Source organism: Stomoxys calcitrans, chromosome 3 (genome assembly GCF_963082655.1).
Source record: "Stomoxys calcitrans chromosome 3, idStoCalc2.1, whole genome shotgun sequence".
NCBI classification, from domain to species: domain Eukaryota; kingdom Metazoa; phylum Arthropoda; class Insecta; order Diptera; family Muscidae; genus Stomoxys; species Stomoxys calcitrans.
This window is the reverse complement of record NC_081554.1, coordinates 94,460,221-94,485,095: the sequence shown is the minus strand read 5'-3', so window position 1 is coordinate 94,485,095 and position 24,875 is coordinate 94,460,221. Positions and strand designations below refer to the sequence as shown.

The window sequence follows — 24,875 nt, the reverse complement described above, 5'->3', positions numbered from 1 at the left end:
TTGTAGCCGCAGATAGCTACCAAGTGAATGCTAACAAATGGACCAAATAGGAAGGTTGTGATTAGAGCTCAATCCTCACAAGGGGTTGTGTACCCTTTTTGGCTCTTGGATATCTGTCGGATTTTCAGGTCATTTGAACTTGGTACGTTCAGGGGACCTCTGCTAGTTGTGATGGAGCTGCCGCTCTCACTACTGAATATCCTGAAAAGCCATTGCAATGTTAGGACTTTGACTTCGCGCTGGTCACATGGCGGACTAAGGCTTGATTTGTGGTTCTATTATGAGCATCTATTATGAGACTGCCCTGAAATTGCGAGAATAGGTGCAGGACTATGGCTGCCTGTTTAAATTATCTGCATGCTAAAGTCCTTTCGCCATTCTTGACTACTATAATTTAAATTGCATATTGGAGGAAGCTTCTTAATACCTCCTGGCCGTTTTGTAATGCATGTTGGCTCCTAATCTTCTTCATTTTAATGTCTGGCATTGTACTTCTGGGATTTTTCAATCTTTCGGGGGCGACACAATAGACCTAAGTTCCCAGAGTGAAACTAATAGTGAATGAGGTTCGAAAATGAGTTGATATATCAAATTCTCTCAGCTTGGTTGATGTGACCAATTGATAAATACGCCTTGAACAGGGCGATGAAAAATCAATGCACCGTGATATTTAAAATTTTCGCAAAATTTGCTTCGAGCAATCAGAGCAAGAAGAAAGAATTTTATTATTTTTTGAGTGTCAAGCAAAAAAAAACAAATTTAAAAATGTTTAAAATTCCTATTACCTCCAGACAAAACCATTAAGATGGCAGGTTTAAATAGTTTTCGCTAGGGTTTGTAGTGATAAACTAGCTACTAAGAGTGCATTTAACCTTCCACGGTAGACCAAGGTAGTTCTAGCTCAATTCCAATGGGGCTGGGATGGATTCCAACATCAAAGACGTTTGTCTCTTTTATAACCAGGGACCATACATACCATGTATTAAATACATGACTCTCTGGTGGACATGAAAATTCCTCCTGAATTGAGTTCATACGAGTGGATGGGTAGGATAATTAGTGTACCATTAGCAAAGGGCTCCGATAGGAATATTGTAAGTAGAGCTCAAGGACGGTTTTGTAACATTTTTGGGGCTCTTGGATAATTGTGGGATTTTTAGGTGATTTTAAAAGGTGGCGGCTTAAGTTTGTTGGCTACGAGGACGACGTTTTCATCCTAGTGTGTGGCCATTCAGAGAGCATATAGTATGCTGCCAAGATTGGCCAATGGGCTTGACGTAAACCCCCGAAAGATAAAGTTGGTGCTATTCACCAATATGAAATAATTTGGTGTGTTTAGGGGACCTCTCCTAGATGGGATGGAGCTTCTAACAAGCAAATGCAATGTCAGGACTTTGAAATCGCGCTGGTTGACGGTTGTGCACCTATTGTGGCACTGCCCCAATTGGTTCAGGATTATGGCTAAATGAACACATTTTTTTTTTGTCTAAATTATTTTCAGGCACATAGTCCTTTCGCCAATTTTGACTGCTATAGAAGCTTGAAATGGCAGATTGGAGGGAAATTCTTCAGCCCGACTGGCCCCCATTATTGTCATGCATGTTGGCTCCTTATCTTCTTCTTTCCAATATCTGGCATTGTACCGCCGTAGATTTGACTTTGTTCATCAGCGCTTTTTGAATCTATTTCGGGGGCGACGCAATAAACCAAGGTTTCCTGAGTGAAGCTAACAGCGAATAAGATTGTTATACGCGTACTCTTATATAACCTAAGTTTAATAACCAAAACAGCAGCAAACATAAAAATCAATTTATAAAATATTTATTTTGAAGTTTAAATTTTTATAAGGCGAATTCAAAAATGATTTGACATATAAAATTTCATCAGCTGTGCTGATGCGACCACCTTACTAAATACGCCTTGTTAGCGGCATTATTCACAAAACTTAATACAGCCTTAAAATGCGTTTAATTGGCAGTTCTATATAATGTACCTATTTCAAATCTATATTTAGTTTTGTGAATAACGGTGTAGATGTCTACGTTTATTCTCTATTGCCTTGAAACATGGAGAACCATATTATCTTCGTCCATATTTTCAATTTTTTAGTTGAACTCGAAATTCGCATTAAGAGCTTTTATCATATTGTATTTGAGAGACCCTTTGCAATACATTCGGCGAGATGGTGGAATGCTTTGCCAAATGGTCTGAAAAACATTTTATTATGTTAGCGGAGTTTTAAAGATAAACTGATTATTCATTTTCTTGGGTTGGTCGTCTGGAATGCTATCACTGTTGCAATCTCATATCCAGCATTCATAAACAAAAACAGTAAAAATATTTATTTCTTATTTTCAAATTCTTTTTTTGCTAATTAAATTTTCAATTTATTTATTTTTTTAGTTTAATATTAATATTATTATATAATAGATAACTACCTTTGTTTTTTTATTACTTCAACTATTGCAAATCTATCAATGTAAAGCCCGGGAACGCGAATTTTGGCAAATTTATTATTGAATTCAGTTATTTATTAATTGAATTAAGTATTAATTAGGAAAACTTTAGGACTAATAAAGAAAAACGCAAATTATAAGCATAATTGGCAATGTTGGATGCAATTTTTATCGGACATCTTTTCGCCATAGATCACAGAAACTGTCACTATAAAACTAAGATATTCACAAAGACAAGCGCAGTTCGAATGATCTGAAAAATTAGGATCGGCCCATAAATAGTGTAAGTAGTAAATAGTAAAGAAATACAAAATTTAGTTCTGACTTTATGGCCAAATGCTACCGCCGATGGGTCAGTTTCTGCACCCAGTAGCGACCACAGTTCAATAAAAAATTTCCAACTTCACTGTAAAAGAAGAATTTTGGCAATTTATCGATTTTGAAACACAATCATGGCTACGTCACTGGCTCCCATATAAACCGAATTCCTGATTTGACTTATTCAGCTCCTAGAAACCGTAATTATTGTACGATTGGGCTAAAAAGGGCATATAGGAGGAAAGATATATATAGGAGCTATGTCTAAAACTGATCCGAATTTAAACAAATTTGCCATTTGTGTTGAGACATCAAAAATAATTTTTACACCATGTTTTGTAAACACAGGACAAAAATTGTGGCTACCACAGCCAAAAAAGCTCATACCAGATGAACGATATATTGAAAGCTATATCTAAAACTGATCCGATTTATACAAAATTTTGAAAAGATTGGAACAATTGGAATAAAATATATAAATGTAACTTTTTTTTAAAGAAATACCAATTCACATTGTTTTGAAACGCTGGCTTGTTTGTAAATGATTTTTGCAGCAAATCTTCAATTTGCGTCCATAGTGGATTGTATTGCCAGTTTTTATGTTTTTAGTACTGAATTCGTAATTTCTCTCCACATTTGCTTTTAATCATTCGCTTTTTTTTTGTATTTGCTTATAGCCATTCGTGCCGGGGGAAAAGGCGTTCTAGATATGTTGAGTAGACGTTACGGAAGTTTGTGACAAAAAGTGCAGTTTAGCACAATTCTTAATTTTTTTCTTGAAAGAACAAGCTCAAAATTCCATAATTGATATCCAAACAAGTAAATAGACGTTAAGCTCGGCCGGGCTGAACTTTGAATACCCACCACCTCGGATATATATGTAAACCGCCTTTCGTCAAAATCCAGTGAAAAATGCATACCTTATGCCGCCCTATAGCGAAATATATTCCGATTTGGACCAAATACTAATAAGTACAAGTCATTGTTAAATTGTGTATAACAAAATATAGGTCTTTTTAGTAGCTATATATAAAAATAAGCCGATCTGCACCATATACGACACGGATGTCGAAAAGCCTAACAAAATTGAATTATAAATGCAACTTTTATGGGGCCAAGACTTTAAATCGAGAGATCAGACTATATGGCAGCTATATCCAAATCTGGACCGATCTGTGCCATATTGCAGAAGTATGTCGAAGGGCTTAACTTAATTACTGTCCCAAATTTCGGCGAAATCGTACAATAAACGGCCTTTTTGGGCCCCAAAACCTTAAATAAAGAGATCTGTCTATATGGCAGCTATATTCAAATCTGGTCCGACCTGGGCCAAATTGAAGAAGAACATCGAAGGGCCTAACGCAACTCACTGTTCCAAATTTCGGCGACATCGGACAATAGATGCGCCTTTTATGGACCCAAAACCTTAAATGGAACGATCGGACCGATGTGGGCCACATTGAAGAAGGATGTCGAAGGGCCTAACATAACTCACTGTCCCAAATTTCAGCAAAATCAGATAATAAATCGGCGGATCGGTCTATGGCAGCTATATCCAAATCTGGACCGATCTGAACCAAATTGAAGAAAGATGTCGAAGGGCCTAACACAAGTCAAAAGTGGATTTTTTTTTTTGGAGTTTAATTTTTGGGAGCGGTTGTTTTGACCAGGAGAATTTGGTATGGTGAAGAGGAGCAAGGGGAAGAAGGGGAGTGTAGGAGTTGGGGGGACCTCGGATGGTGGGATTAGCACCGATTCGTCGGTGGCTCGTGCTGAAGGGATGATGATGAGGAAGGAGTCAGTGGACTTGTTGTCCAGTGGCAGTGGAGGCGAGGATGGGAAGCGCCTGAAACTGGGTTCGCCTGGTGTGGCGGTTGGGAAGGGGGGGAAGGTGGTAGTGAATTGCCATCTGGTAGTCGGAGGACAGCTGGTGGGGTTGATGGCGCTGGTGGTAGTGCTAGTGCGGCGGCGGTGGTTGATGGCGGTGCTGGTGTTGCCAGTGAAGGTGGGGGTCCATCGACTCCGAGGAAGGGGGAGCAGCGGGAGAGTAGGGCTCGCAGGCGGGTATTTGCTGCACCGTTGGGGAAGCAAGGCGTCACGGTAGGGGAGATGAAGGAGGTGACGGATGCGTTGGTGGGTGCTGTGTATGAGGCTGGTGTGAGTGGGAGTATGGCGAGAAGGGTTATCCAGTATGCTGGGCAGTATGAGGAGCTACTCATGAGGGTGATGCTGGATAACGAGGCTATGAAGGGTAAGCTGTCGGCTTATGAGGCGATGGCTGCTCGCGGCGCGTTGGTGGGTGGGCGTCAGCCTGTTGCTGTTGCCCCCGGCGCTGTGAACGCGAGAACTGGCACATTTGTTGCCCCCGTTGCTGTCGCTGTCGCTGTCGCCCCGTCTGTACCGGTTGTGAAGCCGGTGGAGACATGGTCGGTGGTGGTGAAGGGCAAGGGGAAGGCGGTGACGACTTCGGCTGAGGTCGTGAAGAAGGTGGTGGAGGAGGTGAGCCCTACACTTGGTGTGAGGGTCCATGGTGTCCGGCCGACTCGGGATGGCGGAGCGGTTATCCGCACCCCGTCGGTGGCTGAGAGGGGGCGGATCAGGGCGAACGGCAAGTTCGCGGAGGTGGGATTGGAGGTGGAGGTCCGCGAGAAGCTGGGCCCGAAGGTCGTTGTAAGGGGGGTACATGCTGCCATAACTCCCGATGAGTTCATGGCGGAGCTGTACTCCCTCAATCTGAAGAAGACGATGACTGAGGAGGTGTACCGTCGGTCGGTGCGTCTGGCTTCCGCGCCTTGGAAGCCGGAGGGTGGCGCTGCCAATGTCACCCTGGAGTGCACTCCGAGGGTGGCAGACATGTTGTGCGAGGAGGGCGTTTATGTGAAGTGGTTCCGCTTCATCGCCCGAATGCAGGATGCGGTCTTCGCATGCCATCGGTGCATGGGATTCGACCACAGGGTGAGGAATTGCCGCGTGCAGGGCGATGTTTGTCGCCGTTGTGGACTGGGCGGACATGTGGCTTCGGCCTGTCCGAACCCCGTGCACTGTCGCAATTGTGCGTTTAAGGGGTTGCCGGCGGATCATATGATGATCTCCGCGGCCTGTCCAATTTATGCTGGTTTGGCGGCTAGGGCGAATGCTAGGCATTAAAGATCGTCATGGGAATTAAATTTTTTCAATTTAATTGCCAGCGGTCTAGAGCGGTGACGCAGGAGTTGGGTCATGTCATGCGCGGCACTGGTTGCTCGTTCGCGCTGGTACAGGAACCGTACGTAGTGGATGGTAGTGTTGTAGGATTGCCGGGGGTGACTCTGCGATAATTGTAGATGACAGCGAAATCGACTGTACGGTGGTTAGCTATAGCCAGTGGGGAGTCTGTATTTGTGCAGAAGGGTGGTGTGGTAAGATGTTCTTGGCTAGCATCTATTGTAGGTTTAGCGCCGACTTGGAGCCCTATCTTGGATATATGGATACGGTGCTACTACTCGCGAGTAGCCATCCGCTCATCCTAAGTTTAGACGCCAACGCAACCTCCCAGATGTGGTTCTCGAAAATGACCCAGCACTCGCTTGGTCATGAGAATCGCCATCGTGGGCAGTTGCTTAGCGAATGGTTGACTTTGAATGACGTCGGTGTGTTGAACGTACCGAGCGAGAAGTATACCTTTGATGGGCCTTCAGGAGTTAGCGACATTGACGTTACGGCTACAAATGGGGCGGCATTTACTGCTTACCAGTTTAGGTGGAGGGTTTGTGATGAATGGGGCTCAAGTGACCATAATCCGATTGAGATTATGGTCACTTCCACGAATCGACGGGCTTGGGTTACGACTGAACGATCCAGGTGCTGGAAAGATCGAGACGTGAACTGGGACTTGTATGTGGAAAGTTTTGGGAAGACTGCATCAGCATTGTCTTTAGATGACTTTAGGGCACTGACTGTAGATGACCAAATTGCTAAGGTAGACGAGTGGATGAGCGCGGTGAATGATGCGCTCCTTGGCAGACGTCGAAAGGCGAAACCAAGTAAGGTCAAGTGGTGGACCCGTGAGCTGGAGACAATGCGGCGGAACGTCAGGCGTCTGAGGAAGCGATTCCAAAGAGCCAGAAGTTCCAATCCTGAGGATCTTGTCTCACGCCGAAACAACTACCTTAGCAATTTGAGGACGTACAAGCAACTGTTGATTAGGAGCAGGGAAGATCACTTTAGGAGATTTGTACAGGACAACAGAGATGATCCATGGGGCAAGGTATACCGCGTGTGCCGGCGCGGTGGGCAACAGGGTTGTAGTCAGGGTGACCTGGGCGGTTTTAGAGTGGGTGACAACGTGTTGACTTCTTGGAACGAGTGTGCTAGGGTGTTAATGGGAACGTTCTTTCCCGATGCGGATGAGCACGAACAGGCTCCCGGTGTGGAGATGATCGTGCCTCCTCCAAGTCTGGAAAGGGTCGAGATAGTGGACAGTGTCTGCCGGCTTAGGAGCGGGAGGTCCCCTGGCATGGACGGTATGACTGGACAGATGTGTAAAAGCATCTGGAAGGCTATACCTGACCATGTCGAGTTGATCCTCACACTATGTGTCGAAGCAGGTTATTTCCCTCGTACGTGGAAATGTGCTCGAGTCGTAGTCCTTCTAAAATCGCCCGATCGATTGAGGAGCAATCCAAGATCGTATCGGGGCATCAGTCTCCTCCCCGTTCTTGCAAAAGTATTGGAGAGGATAATGGTGACAAGATTTAGGGAGGGCTACGAGGAGGGTACATCTCCGTACCAGTTCGGCTTTCGGGAGGAAAAGAGCACTGTGGATGTCTGGATCCACGTGCAGAATTGTGTGAGAGAATCGAGCGCCAAATATGTCCTTGGCATATTTGTCGATTTCAAAGGGGCGTTGGATTACCTTTCATGGCGTAGTGTACTCACGAGATTAGGCGAAATAGGTTGTCGGGAACTTTCTCTCTGGCGTAGTTACTTCTGTGATAGAAGAGCTTGCGTGGTTGGTGCTAGCGATACGGTTTGGAAGGATATTAAGCGTGGCTGCCCTCAAGGCTCCATCTTTGCTCCATATATATGGAACCTCATGATGGATCCCCTGCTGGTATGTCTCGCTGAGTCCTTCAAAATCAGCGCATATGCGGATGACCTGCTCATCCTGGTTGAAGGAGATTCCAGACTTGCTCTGGAAACTCGTGGTGAGCTTGCCATGGGCATTGTGCGCGAATGGAGCGATCGTGTTGGTGTTGATGTCGCGGAGGACAAAACCGTGACAATGTTGCTCAAGGGCATCTTGTCGCGGAATCGTCCACCCACGATTCGATCTGGTAGAGCTAGCATCAGGAACGTAGCGCTGGCCAAATATCTGGGAGTGACTGTTTCGGAGAGAATGGGTTTCCTGGTCCATTTGGATCGGGTGAAGGAGAAGATGACTGGAGTAGCCGGCATGGTTAAGCGTGTTCTGAGAAGTGATTGGGGTCTTAGTCGTCGCGCTGTTCGGTCCATATATGGTGGTCTATTTGTTGCTTGTGCAACTTATGGAGCGCCTGTATGGCACGGAATTGCTGCGACTGTCTTAGGACGGAAGAAGATCCTCTCTTGTCAGAGGGTGGCAATGCTGGCTTGCTTGCCTGTGTGCAGGACTGTTTCGACAGATGCACTACAGGTATTGCTTGGCGCGCCCCCGCTTGACTTACTCGTGAGTTACATGGCCGTTCTGTATAGTGTGAAAAAGGGAATTCCATTAGTGCATGAGGATTGGCTCACCGCTTCGGAGCTTGCAGATGGGGATATTAGGCGGCTCAAGACACTCCTTTTGGAGCGTCTTGATGATAGGTGGAGGACTAGATGGACGAACAGTGACAATGGTCAGGTGACTTACGAATTTATTCGTGACGCGACGTTCGTACGAGACCGCCCGGACTTTGGCTTCGGCCTAAGTCTGGGACTGACGGGGAACCTGTCCGCGACTGATTTGTGCGACTGTGGGAGACGTGAGGACTGGAGGCATGTACTGACAGAATGCCCGTACTATGCAGACATTAGAGATTTAGGCGCGATGGGGATTAGCCAAGCGGTGTGGGATTTCACTAGGGCCCTTGAGGACGAGACGACTGTTGCAAGGCTGGCCACCTTTTCCCGGGAAGTATTTCTTAGGAGGCGGACTAGACTTAGTGGAGGTACGAATGCACGCTAGTTATCCATAACGAGGTGTTGCTGTGCTGTGCGAATGCACGCTAGTTATCCATAACGAGGTGTTGCTGTGCTGGCGCGACTATGTGATTTGGTGCTGCGCATGACATGGCCTGGCACCTGCCTTGCCCATGTTGATGCAGCGGTGTTTGCCCATTGTTGATTCCCTTAGCTGTTGTGGTTGTGATCGGTCACCCGTGAGGATGCCGCGTTGATTGTAAAGTCCCATGTTGTTGCTGATTTATGTGGCATAGCCCGTGAGGGCTGCCGTGTCCTGTTTGTGTTTTGTGTATATTGTCTGGCTGTATGTTTGATGCATACTTTTGTATGCTGGCTGAGGTCGGCGTAGGGTGATTTTCTCCCATTCAGGTGACCAGTCCGGAACTGTTTGGGGTTCAACTGGTAGTAGTCTTTTAAGGCTACGAAGTCTGACCGGAGACTTTAATCTGGTACCACGGGTGTCAGGAGCCCCTGGAACTTTGGTTCCAGCCTGACAATGGTGAGGCCCCAGTGGAGCGCAACGTGGTGGCTGTGGTTTGTACCCAAATCGCGGGTAGAGCATAAGCTCGGCGTGGAGTTGCGTTTTCAACCAGGTGCCGTGACCCATAGATCGAAAGGAGTTTTAGGTAGTGCTCCGCTCCTAACCAAGGAGGTGAACACGTCCAAATACGTGGGATCAAATTGGTACTCATGTGTGGGTTACCACATGTGGGAGCGTTGGTAGACGCATTGTATTCACCCTTGGGCCTTGGGCCTCGCAGGTTTCGGCCGTGATGGCAGGTATCTGCGTAAAACTCGACATTCGTGACCCAAATTGCAGCAAAATCGGATAATAAATGTGGCTTTTTTGGGCCTAAGCCCCTAAATCGGCAGATCGGCCTATATGGGGGCTATATCAAGATATAGTCCGATATAGCCCATCTTCGAACTTAACCTGCTTTTGGACAAAAAAGAATCTGTGCAAATTTTCTGGTCAATATCTCTATTTTTAAAAACTGTAGCATGATTTCAACATACAGTCGGAAAGGGCTAGATCGTCTTAGATTTTTAAGCTGATCAAGAATATATATACTTTATAGGGTCGGAAATGGATATTTCGATGTATTGCAAACGGAATGACAAAATGAATATACCCCCATCCTTCGGTGGTAGGTATAAAAAGGAAAAATTCTATGTGAGTTTGAATGTAACTTAGGGTTTTGTTTTTATTTCAAATAGAAAAGCAAAACAATAACAAACACCCTTAATGCAACTTCCTTAGATTTTTTTTATCAATTTAAATTTTGAAATGTCTTTTAAAAATATTTTAAACAGCAATTGGGAGGGACAAATAAGAAGTAAATCATTTGTGTACTGAAGATGCCAAATCATATCATTCATGTGGGAACAAAAATCCGCAATAGCTCCCTTTCAAAAAAAAAGTCTACTAAAATTCAACCTAATTACTGCAATGAAGTTCTATTTTTTGGGGTTAAAAACCATTTTTACGTACATACTTCATTTACTTACCTATAGGTTTTGCGTCGAAGCACATTCTAGACTCCACAGTGATTTGTTTATAACACTGATGACCATCTATTGGATTTCCGGCATACGAATCACGACATTTCGAGCATTGGACACTCCAACATAAGTGAGCTGAGTTTTTACCACCCCCCGCAGTACATGTGGCATCACTTTCAGTGTTATTACCACAGTTGCATTTTTCACCAGTCACTGGATCACAGACGTTACCATGCCCATGACATTGGCATGGGCGACACTCCTTGTGATGATCGTCGGAACCTCGGAAATAACCCACAATACACGTGTCACAGCGTTCGCCAGCTGTATTGTTGGCACATCTCAGACAAGTAGCATTTGCCAGCGGCCCTTGTGGAAGATTTCGCTCCAATTCGGATCGTGTCATATTGAAGTATGTGGGTTCCGAATCATGTGCTATGCATGAATCCGTATGACCGTTGCAATACTCGTGGCACGGTACACACGCTCTGCCCTCCCTAGGATCACCCACAAACAATGGCTGACATTTTTCACACTGGTCTCCCATGGTGTTGTTATGACACTTAATGCATTCATCCAGCAAATTGGGACCTTTGCAATCCGAATGACCATTGCATAAACATTGTATGCTGCAATTGGCACCAACATACCCAAAATCGCAATCGCACACATTTGGCCGGACACAATTGCCACGAACACATCCCTGGCTACACACTGGTATACATGTGTCATTTTCCGGACGATAGCCTTCGCCACATTCGCAATGATAGCCATTTATCGTATCTATGCATTTTTCCGATTCTGGGTGACAATGATGATGGCCATTGATGCATTCATTTTCTGCTGGGCATTTGACATAGTTCCAGGAAACAACGTCCGCAGGTTTCAACATGGAATCATTGCGCAAAGAGGAATAGATTAAATCACATGTCGAGGAAGATGGATATTCCTGTTTGTTCTCTAGCGATCCTTCCGTACAAATGCCATCTCCGTTGTAACCGTCTCTAGCACACCAACCACAATGGGCATGTTCCAAACACTGAGAGCACTGCGTGTAAACATTACAGGGTTCTGGACAATGGTCCGTTTCGTTTGCTTCCAATACTAAACCACACACGCCCCCAGCGCACAGCAGAGGCTGTGTCTGGGGAGACAAACATGTATTCAGCATCGTAGACCACTTGCAGTCTTTGGGCTGTTCGTTATCGTTGTTATTCAAGCAGGTCGAGCAATTGTGATAATGATGGCAAGGCAAAGGGCATTGGCCTATAATTTTGTACTGATTTTGTTCAACTAACTCCTTCGTAATGCATTCAATTGTTCCCAATTCGTTCTGAGCCCATTCACAATTCTCATTCAGTATGCAGGCTTCACAATACAGGGTGTGGCATTGCGGTTGAGGGCAAAGGTTTAAAAGACCCACACTTACTTCCTTGGAACACCATGTACGACGTTCACAATCCACCCCGGCCGGGACACATCTACCTTTAATACCACATTCATCGCACCATTGACACACTGGTGTAGTCTCTACGTGGGAAGGCCATGAAGCTAAACATGCTGAACAGGAGGTGAAACTGGAGCAATTACGTCTAGCCATCCAGGCATCATCGCAAGCGGCGCCATTGTTATACACAAGTGTACCGTTGCCATTATTACATACGCCACTGTGGGTGTCATGCGAATAACAGAAAGAAGAGGTCACAAAATTTGCAGAAACCGTGCAGAAACTACAACCCATGTAGTGACGACACAAATATTTTCCCGCGCTCCACAACTGGCAAATATCGTTGGGTATGGTTATCTTTGTGACATGACTTTTCGCTGCACTTCCATCCCAACCACCAATAACATAAATGGCGTTGCTTTCATGGTCAATGGATATGTCTTCGGCATATGTGGATGTCTGTAATTGTCCCACGATGTTTACATCCTCGGTCAACCGAATCCACTGATTGCAGTTGTAAACGTAAGCTAATAGCACATCGCTGGAGTTGTAAGGAAAATTTCGTCCACCATATACTATCATGTACTGGTCGGTAGTAACTGCCGAATGGAAATAGCGTGCCCTGGGCAATAACGATTCCGGACGATTGAGATCCTTGAAAGGCGGCAGTTCGGTCCATGTCATTTTTTGCAAATGCAGAGCATATAGTTTGCTTTGAGGTTCCGTTGAATAGCCACCAAACACATACATGATGTGTTTTTCTCCATGGTAAACCGTAGTATGGCCATAAAGGACTGGCATGCGAACGCCCAAAGCCAACAATTGCTCCCATCTAAATGTCTCCAAGTTGAATTCCCACAATTCCAACTGCCGTGACTTGTTCAAAGTCATTCCACCGATCAGGATTAGAGATTCTCGTTCGTTATTCCGGGTATAGGTAAGCGTGTGACCTGCCAATGCCGGAGGTTTTATACGATGGCCAGTCAAGTCCAGTTCGGACCATCGTTGATTTTGTATTGAAAACTGCCAAAAGTCTGATAATATCTCTGGTTTGGGAGACACCGAGATGCCCGTAGTTGTTATGCCACCATATATGAAAATCGTCTGTTTTTTTAAATAAATTTCGGCTGCATGAAAATATCTACCCAAAGGCATTTTATCTTCTGGTGTTGATTCTACTGTAACCTGCATCCATGTTCCGTTCTTCGTATCGAATTGCCGAAAATCGTTGAGTGGACCATGCGAAGGCGAATATCCCCCAAACATCCACAATGATCCTCTGCGATCAGCACAAACGGTGTGGCCAAAGCGCGGTATAGTTTTTCGTAGATGTTCATAAGATTCTGAGAGAAGTAATGTGTTGAACTGTTCGGTGACTGTTATTTGATTCGTTTTGATGGCTGTGCCACAGTCTTTTCCGCCCCATCCTTGGTTACAAATGCAGCGGCCATAATCGGTGTCGCAATATCCCTGCATCCTTTTTGCGTTGCAATTGCGAGGACATATTTCTATTTCACACTTTGGCCCCACATACCCAGCTGGACACACACAACGTTTTAGATCATCGCAAATATGTGGATGCAAACAGGTATTGACCACACAATTCTTCACAGTGTACAGGGCGTTAAAGCCAAAATGTTTTCTTAATCCCCCGCCTTGCTTATAGTAAACCGTAACATGGCTAGATCTTGCCTCGATAATATGTGAAGATGTGTAGGGGTTGCATATCACTGAAATTAATTGATTTTGTTGGGACACACCTGTTAAATCGGGTAGGCTGTCATATATATAAACAGCATTTTCATCACAATCCATGGCCAAAGAATTCCACTCGAATTCAACTTGCAATAATGACTTCTCGGCATGTAGAGTTTTTGGAGCTAAAATCCACAAACATTCCTTGACTTCCAGTTTGGCGCCCCAAGGGGATTTGTACGCTTTGTATGATCCAATACCGCTGCTACCAATGTTTCGCAACATGCCACGAGACTCACACTGATAATAACATTGACCTCCATCTTTGGGGTCTCCATAAAATCCTTGTAAACATTTGTCACATTTGATACCCTCTGTATTATCTTTGCAATAACATTCGCCATTATTGACGTTGCAAATACCCAAGTCTTGATTCCCATGACCGTTACACTCACATGGCGTACAACCCGAAGCGGAAGTGGCATTGCCATAGCTGCCTTGACGACATCGTTCACAACGTTCACCTTCCGTCCACGCTTGACAAGAATCGCACTTACCCACACGCTCATTACACGTCGAGTGATTATGACAGCCACAATTTATGGAACAATCAGCACCTGTCCAGCCCAACTCACATCGGCATACGTAATCGGGCGAATCCGAGCAATAACCGTGCACACACGTTTCGAAACAGGTCCTAGTACAGCTTTGTCTGCCATCGCCCACGAATCCACGACGGCAGTGGCATCTGTAAGATCCATGGGTGTTGGTGCATTTTGCCTCTTTGTGGCAATCGTGTAACCCTAAGCCACATTCATCGACATCTGGACACTGTGCATAGGCCCATTCTGCATCATGTACATAGGAACTGTTCAGAGCCAGGGAGCAATTGCCAAAGGGTTGACTGAAATCGCCGTGCATACATTTACCCTCTATGGGATTGTCACGATCAAAACACCATCCGCAGCTTAGAGTGCGCAAGCACGTTGTACAGTTGCGATATTGGGAGCATAACTTACACTGTTGCTGTTTGTGCATTGTTTGATGATGAATGGGTATAAGGGCAGATGACCTCGAATGCAGTACACTATTGTCACCCTCAACTTGATGGGGACTCACGGACTGGTCCAGCCATTCTCGGCACATACCGAATTGGTATTCACTAGTATAAACCGCGAAACTAAAACAAGCCGATCTGGCTTCGCACCATACACAGCGACCCCTCTCATTCAAGCAATCTTGACAGTTAGTACGTAGTCTGCATTGCACTGGACATTGGTCTATTGTTTTGACACTGTTTTCAGATTTACCTAAGCGGGCACATCGCGCTTCTTCCGCCCACCATTCACACAAATTGGAATCCACACATTCTTCACAAGAAACATAATTGGAGCAATTGGCACAGTGGCTAGGCTGATTAACTAAATACTCCCACAATACGTAGGTTGAATTATAGTCTGTCTTCTTTGTGACAGCACAAGCCTCTGTTTCGTTAACCATCTTAGACATGCATTGTGACTTTAAAGAACACCAGGCACAAGCGTTATCTGTTAAGCATTGCAGACAATTTGTGTATTGCGAACAATTCTCTCCCGAATAGTAGGGCTCCAGATATTCAAAGGTGAAAGCGTTCAAATTTCCATGGTAAACATGTTGCAGCTCCATCTTGGTCTTCTGATACGTATTGTAGATATTGTTTAAACCAATTCGACGTCGGGCTTGAAAATCTATTAGGAAAGGCTGCTCGGTGCTGGGTATTTCAACATTACTGCAATACGATTGATTGGACGACTGTTTGGTCAACTCCTTTAATGAATTTAAATCTTTTCCTAAGCCAGCTTTTAATACAGCATTTGAATAACTTGTGCACACTTGTATCTCTGTGGGCTCCTCTTCCCACTGTTTTTGTGGACGCACAAACCCCAGGAGTCGAGCCAACATCTCACCTTCAACTTTTGGTTCATACTGCGTTATCGGCGTAGGAGAAGAGAAGTCCACCATTGTAGCATTCACAATTGCCACAAAATCGGGCATGGTCAAATTAACAGGGTAATGATATTTTATATAAGTCAGGCCCGGTCTGCGATCATTGCGCGTGCAGTGGGAAGGTTGACGAATTTCAGTGCCCTGCTCTCCCCACCATCCAGGGCTGTGTGAGGGGGTATCTTCGCCACATATACCGTAGTTGTCATCACGATGATGACATTTTGCATTTTGAACACACCACGAACACTCGTTCAGTCCCAATTTACTTGCAACGGAAAGATAGTTATCATTGCTCTCCAATATTTTAGCCCACTGAGTCCCGTGCACCAGGCAAGAGTGGCAATCGCCCAAAGATGGACATATGCCCGGACATCTAGACGTTTGTAAATTGCTGGTGCAATTGGCGCCAATAGTTCGCCCGTAACAACTGCTATCGGCTGAACACCAGCCACATTCCGGATTAGATAGACAGGCCGTATGTGAAGTGTGGTATCGACAAGCCATTTCTGGATTATTCCCGAATATACCGTTAGCTCTTAACACTTGAGGCAGTTCATATGCAAATAAATCAGAATTGACATTGCCATGATAACCACCAACAATAAGCAAAGTGTTATTCTTTCTCAATGCAGCTGCATGAGCAAATACTCCCTGGGTCTTGGGATACGATTCTTCAGCAGATACTTCTTGATTTATCCATATGTGGCACGATAAATGATACCAATACATCTGGTTATCGTAGCAAATTTCATCTTTATTATGGCGATGGGTGTACCCTCCGAACACAATCATATAATTGCCACTTACAGTCGCGGTATGAAAAGCTCGTTCGCGCGGAATGTTCGTATCTCGCAACGCCGTTCTTGGGTACAATATCTCAGTCCAATGAAATTTGTCCAATTGAAATGCAAAAATTCGATCTGATAATTTCGAAAATCGAGCCAGGCTTGTCATAATACCACCAAAGACAATTAAAGAATTAGTGGCTTTATAGTAGACTGTTGTATGTGCTGCTAATCGAACATCTAGTTTCTTGCCACCCCTAGGATGTATGAATTCCCATTCGGATTCAGAATTACTATCCTGCTTTGTAATGGGCCAGCGAATACGATATATGCTGATAAGAAATAAACACAAAAAAATATTATTATAATATGTTTCAAAAGATTTATTACAAAATTCAAATAAAATACAAAACTATTGTAGGCGGCATGTGTTAATATTTATTTTTATTTACTATATTTATTGTTTATTCTTTTTATTCAGGAACAAGGGTCCTTTTCATATACACATTATTTTCAAAAACATATCATAAAGGTACTATATCGAAAACAACATTACAAAAATAAAGCACAGGTTCTTACTGTGTCAAATATAATCCAAATTGAAATGCCGGATTTGTCTCTACTTTGAAATAACTTTTATTGGAGTCATATTTTTTCGGTAGTAAAATGTGCTAAGGGGATTCTTTGGGCGAGGGTTGACCCCAGACACTTGTCCCAAATATTGATTTTCGTACTCTGCTCCCACCGTAGCGAAGAGATTAGCTCAGGCGCTCAGACTCATAGGCGAACATGACTCCGAACGCCTGAGTTCGAATCTTAGCGAGAGTGGTTATCCCCTCCAAATGCTGGCGACATATGTGATGCACTATGCCATGGAAAGTGTCCAAATATACATAGTATTACATTTAACAGCTCGTAAACATTCTCCCCACATGACACAGCAATTTCAAAGGTAAAAACAAAGTCCTCAAATAACTTGCCGGTAGCACTTGGGGTGCTGGCAGAGACACCTTGTTGAACACGTACAAAGCAATTGGCCAGTCGGTGGTAAGTTATGCAGCGCCAGTGTGGTCTCGTCAGCTATGTGACACGCAGTGGAATAATATTCAGACCGGTCAGAATGCCGTTCTTCGAACTGCGACGGGCTGTCTCCTCTGTTCTCACGTGGACCACCTTCATTAAGAGACAAAGATCCTACTCTTGCGAAGACATAACTATATGCTGTCCAAGCAATACCTTATCCCAGGGATCATCCGAAACATCATCTTATGGTTAGGTATCCACCGCCCGTAAGCCTTAAGATGGATATACATGAAGTAGATCGAGAGGTTCAGAGAACATCGAAATCAGGCGGCATATATATCAAGCGGGTCTAAATAAAATTCATGCAAACACGGTAGCAGATATGGTGAATAGCTACCGGGTGAATGTATTCCTTGGAAAACGAAGGATGTGTGTCCCGACTGTGTCCTGGGACCACACGACACACGCCACCTGTTTAACTGTCCAGCCAGACCCGCACGACTCAGACCCAGATCCCTCTGGACGCATTAGTCGCAGAGTTCCTGGATCTGGATACTCAACAGAAAAAGCAGCCTAAAGATAGAACTTAACACACTGTCACTCTATCATCTTTGTTAACATGATGTAGATGATGCGCTCCCGCGTTTATATACATACCAATTTCGAGTTTTTGTGTTGCCAATCTTACATATCTTGCGTTTTTAAAAATTGGGCTAGGAGGAGGACAATCTGCGAAAACTTCAGAAAATTTGTTCAGCCGGTTTTGAGCCTATACGGAACAGATTAATCAACCAACAAACAAAACAAACTCAAGACTTTCTCTTTTATATAATAGATTTTTAATATTGCTATTGCCTCAACACTACTGCAAGATCAACGACAGCTATATCTGAATAATTGGAGTTCCATCTTTGATGTTCCCAGTGATCCGGTTGATTTATTGATACCTCTGGCATTTCTCACCAGACATTCTAACAACTGCTTTTGATTTTTTTTTATCAATTACTACTTCACTACCTGACAAATGCTCGGCAATATACATATGAATTTATCAACAAAATTAGTTAGACTTACTCTGACGAGAATTCTCCAGTCTCCAAACTGCCCCCAAAAACATACAAATAGTCCTCGGCATATGTTATAGTATGTCTGGCCATCGCTGGTATTTTCAATTTCGATTGTACAGCCATTTGTTTCCATTTTCCTCCACTTTCACTGCGATTATAAAACCACAAATCATTGAAAAAACTTCCATTTACTTGCTTTCCCCCGAAGATAACGAAGCCCCCAGGTACTGTTGTTGCTGCGTGTCCATAACGACCGTGGGGTTTGTGGTCGGTAACTTCTTCTAAAATATCTTCTAAATATTCTGAAAGTTCTTCATCTGTTGAGTTGATATTAACTGTTGTTAAAAGCGGCGAGCTACGAATACGTCGAGTATGCATATCCTTTGAAGGATTTGTTTCGGCTAAGGTATAGAGAATGTTCCGAAATATAGATATATCACTGTTAAGACCCCACAGTTTGGCTTCTTCTTCATTTTTGTGCTGGAGCACAGCCTTAAGTAAAGTGTGATCTATTTTTGGTTGATGATAATAATGACGACGATTTTGTAAAGGTATATCCCATTCATCCACCCACTGACTTGTTGGGAAACGATAAATCTGAAAAAAATGTGTTTGCTTTGGCTTAGTTTTTAATTTGAATTGATTGATTCGTTAAATATTCGATGTAAATGTAAATGCGTAATTTGTTCGTTCTTTTTTTTTGCAACTTTATTTGCCTTTTTTGTGTAAAAAATTCGAAGTCGACTTTCATGTTTAAAAAGTCGAATAGTCGAAAAGAAAGCTGCACAGAGATACAAGTTTTACTTTGCTTATTTTGCTGCTAGGTTAGTGATGCCTTACAAAAAATCGAGTTCGTTAAACGGAAGAAAAATTTGGTAATATCATTATATGGTTGAACCGATTTGATGAACATCGCCAGAGGTATTCAGATGGGTAATAACAAATTCTGCCAAAGTTTGTACATATCCCAGCAAAAATGTAAAGATTACGTGTAAGATTCCGCTAAATAGTTTTATGTTTATGGAAACTTGATTTTGGTAAAAATGTATTTTTTATCATTAAGCGTTTGTATTCGAGAATGGGCTGTATAGAACTATATCTTTTCATAGCCCCGGTATAGACGGAACTGTGGATTGGAAATCTTCAACTCCTAAAAAACGTATTTAATGCCCGATTTTGTTGAAATTTGGAAACAAATTTTATAATATAACCCATTTTTGTTCCGATTTATCTAAAATTTGGCAAGGAACATTTTCTCGGCATGGCAAAACTATATTCCAACCCATCGACGAATCGACCAATAGCACCCATATAAGGGTACATTTCACAAATACAGATTTTTGCACAGAATTTAGCGAAGTCTAAATGGAATTTAGAACAGATAGACTCAGATTTGGGGAATGTTAATGTAATGTAATAAACAATTTCAAGCTTTATTTCAAATAAAAAAAGTTAGAAAATAAACAGGAATGTGGAAGCTTTTGAATTTTTTGAAAAAGAATTAGAAAATTTTGCTAACATTTGACAAAAAGTTGCAAAGTCGACAATTGGTCGAAAAGTCGACTGTTGCCATTTTGCGAAAAGTCAAAAAGTCGACTTTTGGTGCCAACTTGTGATCCCTAATATGTCCGGACGGGAGGTTACGGAAATATATAAAATGTGTCCAAACAATTTGCCACATTTAAATTATTTCCAAGATATTTGGAATCTAATAGCTTTCCGTAGAAGAAATCCGTTGGTGTTTTTGTAGGTTTTGCATCTTGGAGACCAAAATCTTGAACCGTTCGTTCTCTTTATGTAATCTGATTGATATACCTGGAAATTTCATCTAGGGAAATTTCAATTTTTTTATTTATATTTAAGTCTGTAGGTAATAAATACCCTTACAGACTAATAACAAGAATTTAAAAATAATATAATTTTGCTTTTTAGATTTTCTCGATTCTCAGATAGATCTTTTATATATTTCAGTTGGTTAAATTGATAACATAGATGCCGAAAAGGATCATTATTGGCATAATTGGTTCTATATGAAATTTTCAAAAGATCAAAATATCTGGTGGGTCTGATAGGAACGTTAAAGAAAATTCGACTCAAAAGAAATCAAGAATCTATTCGACCATGAAAAACGTAATGTTTAACATGGTTCTACGCCTTTTTAATGTTGGAAGCTTTATAAGATTTATTCGGTACTCATACGAAGGTAATTAACTTCTGTCCCACCCATGTCGACGGAGACAAAATAATAGAAATTGTTTTTGAAACGATTATATTGGGTTGCCTAAAAAGTAATTGCGGATTTTTTAAAAGAAAGTAAATGCATTTTTAATAAAACTTAGAATGAACTTTAATCAAATAAATAATTGCCCTTTTGTTCGATAACCTTTTGCCATCTTCCTTGCAAATTTAGTATTCCACGCTCATAGAACTTCTGGACTTTATCTGCAAAAAACTGAACCAAGTGCGATTTTATAGCCTCATCATTGCCGAAAGTTTTACCATTTAAGGAGTTCTGCAAAGATCGAAATAAATGGTAGTCTGATGGTGCATGGTCAGGGCTATATGGTGGATGCATCAAAGGTTCCCAGCCAAGCTCACTCAGTTTTTGGCGAGTGACCAAAGATGTGTGCGGTCTAGCGTTGTCCTGGTAGAATATGACACCTTTACGATTGAAAAATTCTGGTCGCTTGTCCTTGATGGTTGTATTCAATTTGTCCAATTGTTGACAGTAAACATCCGAATTAATCGTTTGGTTCCTTGGAAGCAGCTCAAAATATACCACACCCTTCCAATCCCACCAAACAGACAGCATAACCTTCTTTTGGTGGATATCAGCCTTTAAAGTGGTTTGAGCTGGTTCACCATGCTTGGACCATGATCGTTTTCGACTAACGTTATTGTAAACAATCCATTTTTCATCTCCAGTTATGATTCGTTTTAAAAACGGATCAAATTCATTGCGTTTAAGGTGCATATAGGTGCATAAGGTGCACAAGCGTTGATTCGGTTGGTTAAATGAATTTCTTTCAATACATGTGGTACCCAAATATCAAGCTTTTTCATCAGTCCAAGACTTTTTATGTGATAATGAACGGTTGAATTTGGTATATTTAACTTCTCTCCTATCTCACGCTCAGTAACATGACGACCCAATTCGATTAATGCTTAAAATTTGCTTAAAATTTATCAACGCCGACTATATGAAAAATCAGCAATTACTTTTCGGGCAACCCAATATCAAATCAGAATGAATATTGTAGTACGGATTCCATACCACTGAACCGTACTCGAGAGAGTGAGATTCTTCGTCACAGAGAAATCATTACGTTCTTTACTCCAGCGTTTCATGAAGCTAAGAGCACCACGTGCTTTGTTTACAACTATTGAGATGTGTTGATGGAAATTTAAGCGTTGGTCTAGAAGAAATCCAATCCTTTAAAGCTATAGACTACTTCAAGTTGATTCGAACCCAAAAAGTAGCTAGTTTTAAGAGAGGTTATTCTTGAAAATGATATTTGTTTGCATTTGGAAATATAAAGTTTCATAAAATTCTGGTTGCACCTTTGGTAAAAGTATCAAGGTCATACTGAAGATAACTCTGTTCATCAGAGTCTCTCGTCGATCTGAAGATCTTTACATTATCTGCATACATCAAAACATTCGAGAGCTTTAAAGTAAAGGGAAGATAGTTTATGAACAAACAAAACAGCACGAATGTGCCCAAGCTGGTCATCCATGTTCAGCTTGGTTTTTAACTACACCGCTCTCAATTTTTGCCATTGGACGTGATCCCTCAATGACATACATCTACAAGTCTTGCTTAGGGAACAGTAGCTCAAGCCTAAATTTCCAATTTGGGTAATTATCATTCTTGAGTTTTGGAATTTTCCGTTTGACATCCATTATTTTCACTGTGACTTCTTTTCTTTAAGATAACTTTAAACTGGGGATGACCATATTTGAACCGATATGGCTCATTTGCAGTCCCCAAAGAACTACATCAATAACAAGTATCTGAGCAAAATTTCAAGCGGATATCTTTATTTAGATCGACTTAAAATGTCAAGATGATCAATATACTGACCAATATTTCTAAAACCAGAATGACTTGATTAGTACATCCCCCATCCTATGGCAGAGGGTATAAAAAAGTAAACAAAAAATTATTTAATTTTCGTTGAAATCACTTCACCAACAAGTTCATCAATTAACTTGTTCCTAACTTGGTTTAAAATTGAAACTGAACAATATTCTGAATAGTATCGAAGGGAACATTTACGAAAATGTATATCTATAGCTGTTAGTTTTTCAACGAAAACAACCAAAGCGACAATTGGCTTAGAGATAAACTCTGCGATTTGTTTTGTATTTTTAGCGCTGTTTATACCGGATGATGTTCTTCAACGGAAGGACGAAATATTGGACATAAAAAGATAAAAAAAAAAAAACAATTTTGTAAAAAATAATCCAATTTACCTTGGCCTCGAACTTGAGTTTTAATCAACACAGGAAAATTAATATCAAAAATTGTCATATACGTTTTTTGAATTTAACATACGATTTTCGAGTCACTATTTTAAAAAGTGGCACAAAAGGTAACATTCGTCGAAAAAGGTACCATAATTTTACTTAAAAGGTACCATAATTTTTCTTTTCCCAATGGATTACAGGTTCTCTGGACGATTTCTATCACCCTTGAGACTATGGCATGAATATTGAAAGTCGTAGCAGTACATCATATGGACAATTCAGCTTAATTAAATAAAAAAAAGTTTGTCTCAAGGGCCTCAAGACTTTAACCGGAAGTTGGATTTAAATTAACGGACAGAAATAAAATTTCTAAATTTTTTTAACCAGTTTTTCTGACTTTCATGCTACGGGAATTAAGAAGTCATGGTAAGATACATCAAATAGAATTACTTGTATAAAATATCGAACGACGCTTAACCAACTGAACAAGTGAAAATATTGCTATGAATGGTATAGGGATTTTTTCAATAAAAACTTACCTGTAACGTGCTTATCACATTGTTTAAATCGTAGCCTCCAAAAACATATAGCGAATCTTCCTCTTCAATATAAACGGCGGTGTGTGCTGCACGTGCTGTCATACCTTCAGCATCCGTGGCTAACCATCGCCAGTTACCGCCGGGTGGATTTTCACGCAGGTCACATAGACGACCGCTATAGCCCTGTTGAAACCAAAGAAAAAAAATAAAATCATATGTTCTGGGCTTCACTCATTGCTTAAAAAATTATTATTATCACGTAAATAAAAAGCCAAAAATAAATCCTTGTGATGTCCGTGAGTAATTTTAATAAAAAATAATTTTTAACAATTTTTTGCTTAAAATTTTCGAAAATCACTGTATAAAATATTAATCTATCACCATAAAATGCTTAATTTTAACCATACCCTTAAACATCTATGCAAAAAATATATCTTGGAGACCTATATAATCCATTTTTCAAAGTATTATAGTGAACTCACTATAGATAGGTGATATTAATAATTACCAGAATTAGCTCCTACCAAGAGCTATTAGAATCAGTTGTCCCCATATTCAAGTTTATTTGAGATGGGGAAACTTGGCCGTAAAAGTTATATTTGAATTTAACATAATGGCCCGCTGTGATGGACTAGTCATAGATTGGTGATACAAACTAATACCAGCATTAGCTCCTACCAAGAGCTATTAGTATCAGTTGTCCCAACTTGGCCCTAATGGTTATATTTGAATTTAATATAATGGTCCATTGTGCTGGACTGTTCATAGATAAGTGATGCAATTTTAAGCATAAAATTGTTAAACATGATTTTTTATAGAAATATTAAAAGAGAATCAGTTGACAGTGCTCTGTTAATCACTTTTTCATAGCTCTGTTAAAATGCCGGGTTCGCGTCTTGGCTAAGTTATATTCAAATTTATCTTCACGGAGATATTCTTGTGCTGAAAAACTTCGAGCATCGTCGAATTCGACTGTCAAAGTTGTCGAAACTAAATCGCGCCTGTTTGTCGAAAAAGTATGAAACCAACTTTTATATTATTCTCTTTTTTATTCACTACAATATTTTTCTATTTTCTATTATCAAACTGTCGAAGGCGAATAAGTTACCAAATATGAAATTCGCCTTCGACATCGGGAATAAGGGTGAATATGTCCCTATTTTATTGACCGAACACTAATTAAGAATATCAACATTAGACACAGCTCTGAACACAAATAAAATGTCCGTAAAAATCAAAGTTTTGTTCTTTGATTGCCGTGCCAAATTCATGAAAACCATCCGCTGCCTCCACTGTAAAATTTTTTAAAATATTGGGCATACCTTTTGAACCAAGGGTCATGCTGTTGTTAGGCGATATTGTCATCATTACTTGAAGCATTAGTGTAAATAAAGTCCCAACTTTCG

General features: G+C 41.7%; 1 protein-coding gene across 2 annotated transcripts in view; it reads right to left on the bottom strand.

Annotated features, from left to right (window-relative positions):
• The window catches only part of LOC106086571 (multiple epidermal growth factor-like domains protein 8), a 53,652-nt gene that overhangs the window by 19,350 nt on the left and 9,427 nt on the right, over positions 1-24,875 (bottom strand). Inside the window, exons 3-6 of one of the 2 annotated variants that reach the window (XM_059365459.1) lie at positions 23,470-23,652; positions 18,468-19,057; positions 10,464-16,702; positions 2,790-2,862 (exon numbers count right to left, since the gene is read on the bottom strand). In XM_059365459.1, the coding sequence (XP_059221442.1) occupies positions 2,840-2,862; positions 10,464-16,702; positions 18,468-19,057; positions 23,470-23,652 (7,035 nt within the window). In that variant the 3' untranslated portion in view covers positions 2,790-2,839. Of the gene's footprint in view, positions 1-2,789; positions 2,863-10,463; positions 16,703-18,467; positions 19,058-23,469; positions 23,653-24,875 lie in introns of those variants that run through there. The other variant, XM_013251300.2, reaches the window with a different exon arrangement.